The sequence below is a fragment of the Castanea sativa genome, chromosome 6 (genome assembly GCF_040712315.1).
Source record: "Castanea sativa cultivar Marrone di Chiusa Pesio chromosome 6, ASM4071231v1".
NCBI classification, from domain to species: domain Eukaryota; kingdom Viridiplantae; phylum Streptophyta; class Magnoliopsida; order Fagales; family Fagaceae; genus Castanea; species Castanea sativa.
This window is the reverse complement of record NC_134018.1, coordinates 12839983-12848959: the sequence shown is the minus strand read 5'-3', so window position 1 is coordinate 12848959 and position 8977 is coordinate 12839983. Positions and strand designations below refer to the sequence as shown.

The following is an 8977-nucleotide window of genomic DNA, read 5'->3' as shown; positions in this document are numbered from 1 at the left end:
ACTTATTTTTATTATTATTATTATTTTTTAAAATGGGATCTTTCCAAGTTACCATTTTTATTTGAGAATTGTTTATTTAAATAGTTTATTTATATAACATGTGATAAAGATTAGAATTTATTTAACTTAATTTTAAAAAGTTAGATAATTTAAACAAAAATCTAGCTTTTAATTAATTGCTAGCCGATTATAAGTTAGCTTTTAATTAGTTGCTAAAGGTCTGTTTGTTACATAATTTTAAACTCACATTTTTATATTTTAAACAATTTTACACATTTTTTTCATCCACACAAATTTAAAAAAACTACAAAAATCCCATCTCAAACTACTCTACCAAACACTCCTTAAATTTTCAGTTTTTTTTTAAAAAATAATTTAATTTTTACCTTTTTATCTTATATTATATAAATAAATTACCAAAATGAACAATTTTTAAATGGATACTAATGTTAACAAATATATTTTCTTTTTCAAAAAAAAAAATATTATTTTCTTCGAAAGCATTTCAGGTCAAGGTCTAGGGGAAATGCTGTACATAATTACATATGTTTTAAGAGAAAAATATACTGTAAATTTTATTTTTTAAGGCATGTAATGTAACATTGCTCATGTTCTAATGTACAGACCAAGAATATATTCAGCAAAAGGAAAAAAGAAAAAGTACGGAACAAGATAATCTTATGGACCATGTCAGCATTAGATTCCCTCTCCCGGTCTCAATTGCAACAAAGATAATGTCTTATTCTTTATAATTAAAACTATCGAAATGAGTAGGTGGGTGCTCCGAATTTTCCTCACCATATATTATGATTATATTATTATTATTATATTGATTAGTGGTATAATTAATAATCTCCACCACTTTTGGAAGTTCATATAAACTAAACATGCTTGCCATAAAAATAGAAATAAATAAAATCAAAGAGCTTTATCCGCCAGTCAAAGAACATTTTCGAGGACAAATTTCCTATTTTACATTTTGAATTCATTAAAAAGTAAAACAAAAATAGTATAGCAATGTACCAGAAGTTCAGACTAACCCCAATAGATCACCAAGAATGGTAAAAAATTTCATTTCCAAAAGAATTCAACAATTCCATGTGTAAAAAATGTTCCGAAAAATTCACAACATTTCTCCTAAACCCTAACACAACACAATTAAAAACAACAAAACCAACATCCAAAAATTCAAATAACATGAAATTATGGAAAAAAGTCATCATCAAAAGTCAAGAAAAACCAAGAGCACCAAACTAACCAAAGACCCCATTTGCGCACAATAGCGTTTATGCTCTGATGCGCCTGACCGGAGCTTGATGTTCTTCGGGTAGGTTTTGCTGCCTTGCTTATCGACTTCCACATCAGACCCTACATCCAACTTGTGCCTCTTAGTCTTCCAAGCCATGATCTTGAACCTCACAGCCGTGGCCAAATCCACACGAAAATATGCAGACCCATTTTGATAAGTAGCCTGAGAAAGCAGTGTCTTGTTGAGCTCCACAAGCTGTAGTCTTGTGGCTTTTTTCTTGTGCCCTTGGTAGAACCCAGGAATGGTATAGTTCCCGATGAGATGTGACTTATTGGGAAAGTCATAGAAAGTGAGGTTAATGGCGTCATAGTAAATCCCTTTGTCCTTGTTGCCATTCTCTAGTTTGAGCTCAAAGACTAGGCTGTTGTTTGCTGTGTTATTTAAGGTTTGGTTTAGGCTTGGGAGGTAAAAATATTGGATGTAACAGGTGGGGTTGTCTGTACGTAGACTTAGCCACATGAATAGAGCTGTGAGGCCTAGAGTGAATATGAAACTGCAACAACATCGGCAACATCCACCAGGCTGATCAGGCATGTTTGGTTCTTTTTTTTTGGGGGGGGGGGGGGGATGGGGGGTATTGTGACAAAGTGATGAGGAGCTAAGCTTAGTTCAGCTTTAAAGAAAGTGATGAAGAAGAAGAAGAAGATGATGAGGATGTAAAGAGAAGCATGTGTTTTGGGAATTATTGAGGTCTTGGTCTTTTTTTCTTTTATAAAGCTATTGTACTATTTTTTGTTTTTGTTGTTGCTAGCTGGGGCTTTTGGGGGTTGTGATATAGTTACATGTGGGTTTGCGTTGGGGTTGGTCAGAAGTATAGTAATAGACTTGTTGACTTTTCAGTCTATTGACTTTCAACGAAGTTCAGTGGTGATGAATAGGTAGTTGCTAGTGAGTAGTGATTGTAGTATTGCTCTCTTTTTTTATTAGCATTTTCTATAAGAAGTTACTTGGATAGGGGACTTTGGATATTGAGTATTGGGTTTAGATCTCCTAAGATAAGCTCATACGGTTTCAAACATTTAAAATACTATTAAATAGCATCAGAAATTTCCACTTTCAAACATTAAAAAAAAAAACCTAAAAGTTCCTCTTTTGTAAAGAAATTTACTACAAATTGCTAGCTACCTATTTTTAACAATAATTAGTATTCACATTTTATCATAACTCAGAAAATTGTGAATTTATGTAATAATAACTCAAACAATTGTGAATTTATGTAATAATAAGAGACAATTAATTACCGTCGGTCACATCTAGTAAAATGTGTTTAAAAGTGTGCAGTGTTAGTACTATTGATTTTAAAATCACTCTTTTTTAGAATGAAACTCAATTTTAAAGTGATTCTTATGAAAAAATAAAAATCTCAGTCTATCTATTAATAGGGGATTAGTTAAGTTGGTCAGGTTCAGACATTTAGCCTAACAAAGCATAGGTTTAAGTTCCACTGCCAACAATTCCATTTTTAGTGAGTGATCTATGAGTCTAATATAGCCTGAGACCTGCCCTAAACCCTGGTGTGGTGTGGTAGCTTCCTCTCTGCCTAAACTTCTTTTAACAAAAAAAAAAAAAAACTCTATCTACCCACTTTCTCATGTATCAGTGTCATACGTCCTTCGTAAAAAGGACAACTTGGTCTCCACGCGGGAACACGGTTTGGGAATTTGGGTGTAAGTTCCTGCTCATTATTTTAACATGAAAATTGTTTAGCAAAAATTAAAAAAATAAAAAGTCATTTTTGGGTCAACATGGACGCGGCTCTTAAAAAGGATCCGATGCTATGGCAAGTGGAACAATCTTCACAATTATAACTTACCAAAGACCATATCAAAAAACAAAGAAAGAAACAGTAACATCGACATTGAAGAAGTCAAGCATGAAACTATTTTAAATGAATCAAACAGTAATTATATGCTACCGTGGTGTTTAATGTTATTGATAAGTAAACTAAGATGAAAGGTATCTAGCAATAATAATGTTATAAAGTGTTTAATACCAATGAGATTGGTTACAAAATGTTCATAGAGCTCCTTTTGAATAGATTTGGCGTAGCCTTGAGCTAAGTGGCATATGCCACTTCAAATGGAAAGTTCTAGGCCTTATCCATATGCAATGCCTTCAATTCCTTGATTTTTTGTTAGACTTTCCAGTTCAGGTGAGACAAGTAGTCTTGAGCTTTTACTTCTTTTTTAGGGTTTAACTTAGTCACACGATTTTTGATTGATTTGGCCAATTAGATTAACACTAAGACATCAATAATGAATTGTGTTGAGATAGGTAGTGCACTTGACTTTCCAAAATTTGAAGGCAAGTAATACAATTGACTATCCGGAGTAATTTGAATTTGGCTTCCATTTATGGTTTGGTTATTATGATGATTACATGGTTTAGAATTTTCATCATATGTTTTAAAATTCGATTTTGAATTAATGACTGGTTTTCACCAACTTACGAAATTAATTTGGGTGAACAATTAGTTTGATATTAGGCCCTGATCAAATTTTTGTCACATGCTCAAAATAAAATTAAAAAATGGCTTACAAAAATGAGGTAATAAATGAATGAATTTGAAATTAGACTCTAACATGATCAATTTATATTTTGTCAAAAGCTTTGTTAATAAAATCATTAATGATTGAATTTGAAATTAGGCTTTTCTCACATGTCTTTTTCTAGAATATGAATTTGTCACATGACTAAACCTATCCATAAATATACTAATTGATTTGACGATGGATTTTGGCTTTATTGGGTGTTTTTATTTAGTTGTTTTGAATTTTGTGACATGATTAGATAGTTGTGGAAAATGTGCATTTGTCCAAGGGTGGCAATTGTTACTCGACCTGACCCGACCCGACCGTAATGGGTTGGATTTTACCCAACCCGTTAAATAGTAGGGTCGGGTCTGGGTTTTTAAAATAAAACCCAAATCGGGTTCAGGTTTTAGTGATACCTGCCCTAAACTCGGACTTGGACCCAACTCGTTAAACTAAATTACCAAAAAACCTACTATATATATAAACTTATTTAGTCAGATACCCTAATCCTTTCCTATCTCATTCTCATCCCTGAGCTACCACCCATCCTTTCTCAATCTCCCGTCACTTTTACGGCCACAGCCATATGACCACAACCTTACCGCAGCCCCCCTCAACTCCTTAAGCTGTCACTCTCACCGATTCGCATAGCCACACTCACAGCCTCACCGTCGCCCCCGTTAATCGCTCCCACTCTCCCTCCTCCCCGCGCCTTCAATGATATGTTCTTCTCTCTCTCTCTCTCTCTCTCTCTCTCTCGCCATTCTTGTTTGGGTTCGTTAGGGTTTGGAACCTTTGGGATCGTTAGCGTTTTGGTTAGGGTTTAGGTTCCTGTTAGGGCTTGAGCTCGTTGCCATTCCTATTTTTCAATGATATGTTCTTCCCTCTTTTTTTCTTGTGATTTTTGTGTTTGTGTTTTTTGGGATTTGTGTCTGTGATTTTGAAAGAGAAAATAAAAATTCTAAATTTTTGTGTTTGTGTTTGGGGTTTTGGTGGCTACTTTGGTCTGATTGAAGAACATGATCTTAGGGTTTTTGTTTTTGGGTTTCTAATTTAGATTGATGAACATGATCTTGGCCTCTTGGGATTTTTTTTTGGATTTCTGATCTAGGTTTATGGAGGTTTAGGGATTTATGCAAACTTTTTATTTATTTATTATACCACGGATTGGGCCTGAAAGTGGCATGGGTTGGATGAGGCCAGACCGAGCAAGTTTGGGGCCCAAAAAAAACCCATTTATTAAATGGGTCGAGTTCAAATTTAGGGGGCAGGCCCGTGGGTCGGGTTCAGGCATAAAGACCCCCGCCCCAACCTGACCTGTTGCCATTCCTACATTTGCCCTTAATTTACAAACTATATACGCAACAAAATGTCTCTGCTTGAAACTATTTAGCAAAATACCCATGTTTTTTAAACTTGATTTTAACAAAATTGAGTTTTGTGTAAAACTCAAAATTGAGTTCTATGTATATTTTTAAGTGGAATTTGGCACTTGCAATGTCGAGTTTCACTTATTTCTTCAAAACTACTAGTGAGTCTTTGAAGCTTCACGGTCTTTACTGCCTTGGTACCTTCATAGGTGGTCTTAAGAATGGTCCATGCTTCCTTGGCAACTTCTGTGGATGATATTTTCTTGAATTCCTCATTAGTCATCCCAAAAAACAAAGCATTCAAGACCCTATTGTTGAAATTTGCCGCTTTGATTGTTGCTTTATCTCAATCCATTGACGCTTCCTTTGACTTAATTCAGCCAACTTTAATAGCTTGCCATACCTGTTCACCTAGAGCCTGCAAAAAAACTTTTATACGAACTTTTCAGTACACATAATTAGTGTCATCAAATAAAGGAGGAATAAAAAGATATTGTCCATGATCCATGACAACGGGGGTCAAGGATCACACTATGGAAATTAATCCAATCAGTGTGTATCCGCTCTAATACCACTTGTTAGGAAATTTAAACCTCGGTTGATAGAATTATCAAGTTTTAGACCCAAGTTGTTAATTAGATTTATTATGTATAAAACTTGTTAAAACAAATAAACATTAATATCATGCACAACAAAAACTTAAATAACACAAGATATGATGACCTAGGAAAACCAATGAAACTACTTTGTTTCATAGTAAAAAACTTGGGGGGAAACCTTCTTGAAAAGTAATTCACTATAGTAAAGAGAAGTTTCAGATCTAGTACAAAACCTTTGTCCCTAGACTCTACAATCTCTATAGATGAACTTACAGCAGAAACCTTTTACTGCTTCAAAACCTTTAAACTCTTCAATATATGAACGCTACCCTTTTGCACGGATCCCAGTATGTGACTAACTAATGATGCACGACTCACAGTACATGACTAACTCACCAACTTGAAGAAGATGTTGGTTGCAAAGTTTTTCACTTCATCAATAATAAAGATCAAGAAGCACTTGGTTATAAAACCCTAAGGCGTAAAGACATGGTAGCTTCTTTTAGAGAGAATAAGACATTGGTCACCTTTTGCATATATTTTTCTTGTATTTTCATATGTAACGACCTTTAAAATAAGTCTTATATATGTCTAGAGTTGTGAGAAAAGAAACCCTACACATAAATGTCAGCATTGGCTGAAAAGTAGATCTAAAAATTTTGATTTTGTAATTCTCGATAGATAGTATCTGGCAAGCAATTGTTGAGCTTTAATGAATCAGCACTTCTTCACTTGTTTCTTGGATAGATTTGCATGATTTCAATACTAAATTTGAACTTTTATTTTTTGAAGTATTCAACACATTCTAGATCTATCTAATTACAAGTAAAGTGCGTTTTGTCAAAAGATTAGCCAATTCTAAATGACATGTGTTCTTATTATGATTCACATATGTCCTAATAATCTCCTCCTTTGGCAATCCGTGACAAAACCACATCCAACAAATGAAGTATGAGAGAAGTTATAAATCACTAAACTCATAATGACTTGTTGAATACAATAAAATCTAATCCTAACACAAACTCTTGAAAAATTTTGCAAGAAGAGAGTTAACGGTATGGAAGACTTTGACAACCTATATTTCTGAATCGCTTTAAACAAAACTCATCAAGGCATCTTAGTGTGAAACAAAAATTAAAATATTGCATACATAGAAGAAACGTATGTATAAAGATAGAAAAGAAACAACATATGTAGAAGTAGGTGAAGAAAACAGATTATATATATATATATATATATGTATATATATCAAAGATAAGCATAATGTGTATGGAAGACTTTGACAACCTATATTTCTGAATCGCTTTAAACAAAACTCATCAAGGCATTTTAGTGTGAAACAAAAATTAAAAGATTGTATACATAGAAGAAACATGTGTATAAAGATAGAAAAGAAACAACATATGTAGAGATAGGTGAAGAAAACATATTATATATATATATATATATATATATATATATATATATCAAAGATAAGCATAATATGTGTAAACATGGTCACAAGACTGGTGCACAAGAAGCTAAAAGAAGTTCCTAAAATAACAAGGAAGTAAATCACTACCTCTAACAAGATGAAACACAACTCCCTCTTATAAAGACGTGTATTTCTCCCCCTAACATGTAGAATCTTAAAAAGAAACCACATTTTCTCCACAATTTCTCCTCCTTTTTGTCATGATTGACAAATGGTACACGAAGTTAGAACGCTTCACTCGAGAAACATAAAGATGATCAAGGGGACACAAGAAATCCATATAAATGCATGAATGTAATGATATAAGATACTATGGATGAAAAGATAATAGAAAAATGCAAAACATGTGAAAAACAATGCATGCAAGAGAATCTCGACAGATCGAGAAGCTGTCGAGCAGAAGCCAACCTTGATGTATCGAACAGCTATTGAGCAGCTATCGAGGAGACAAAAACTATCTCGATGGATCGAGATTGCGTTAGCTTCTATTGAGATAAGGTGAAAGAGGGTCTCGATAGATAGCTAGTTGTCGAGAGGTGTCGAAAAGCTATCGAGTTTGATAAAAACATATTTTTCAAAGAGGAGAAAAACATACAAAAGAATGCAATCAAACAAGTTATTCAACCAAAGATCCAATCAATATGTTAAGCTCTCAAAACACTCTAAAAAAGAAGAATGTAAAGCGTATAAATCCAAAACATATGCACACAATAAACAAGTCTAACCAATTTTATATTTCAAAAATAAGTTAAAACAGTTTAGTGTGCATACATTAACACATGTATTCCTTGTAATGGTCAAATCACATTATACCTACACATGTATCAAAAGTAGCGAAGAATATTGCATGTTGGGTGTGAAAAGCATTGCAAGATTGCATAAGTGTCTAAAAGTTATGAAGATTTGAGATATGAGAAAACTGATTTAACTCACACACAATCATAAATATTTGATGGGGACTATCATTTTTAAGGTGCATCCTATAACTCCTATATCTCTTAGAAGACATACTTGCAATCATATATAAAGCATATTGATTCTTTTTGCTTTATTTTTCTTTGCATATTTTTTTAAGCATATCATGCATGGGTATATAAAAGAGAGAAAAGAAATACCTAATTATGTTAAGTTTTTGACATTGCACTTTTGCTATGTCGAAACATACAGATGTCATTTCATGATTGGCGAGCAACAGTGGTGAGATGGTTATTTATGCCTTTCTTTTAGAATTTTTTTAGTCATTTCCATTAAAAACATGAGTGTTAAGTACAAGAGATTACTTAATCTTACTCATTAAAAATATGAGCCACGAAGTTCACTTATTTAGTTGTACATAGAGATGCTCATCTAAGCTACAATAGATACAAAATTTAGAAAATTTTGTTTCTATGACCATCCAAGGTACACAAGTACCAATGTATACAAAATACACACTGTTTTTGTATTTTTCTGAATTATTTTATTTTATTTTGAAAACAAAACAAAATAAAAACAAAACAATCAAACAAAAACAGATAAACAATATGAAGATGCATGAAAGCATGATTCTAAAAGTAGATAAGAAATCAAGTAAAGAGAGTCATACTTTAGATAGAAAGAATTAAAGAAAAGGACAACAGAAAAGACAATTAAGTCTTAAGTTCCTTTCTCACCCACACAACATAAGTTTTTAGCCGTGAAAATGAAAAGAC

At 33.0% G+C, this 8977-nt stretch overlaps 1 protein-coding gene across 1 annotated transcript; it reads right to left on the bottom strand.

The window, feature by feature from the left end:
- Nucleotides 1-1036: 1036 nt before the first annotated feature.
- LOC142638767 (protein NDR1-like) lies at nucleotides 1037-2014 on the bottom strand. Its single transcript, XM_075812832.1, has one exon. The coding sequence runs from the start codon at nucleotides 1841-1843 to the stop codon at nucleotides 1223-1225; it is 621 nt and encodes a 206-aa protein (XP_075668947.1). The 5' UTR covers nucleotides 1844-2014; the 3' UTR covers nucleotides 1037-1222.
- Between the last annotated feature and the right edge of the window lie 6963 nt (nucleotides 2015-8977).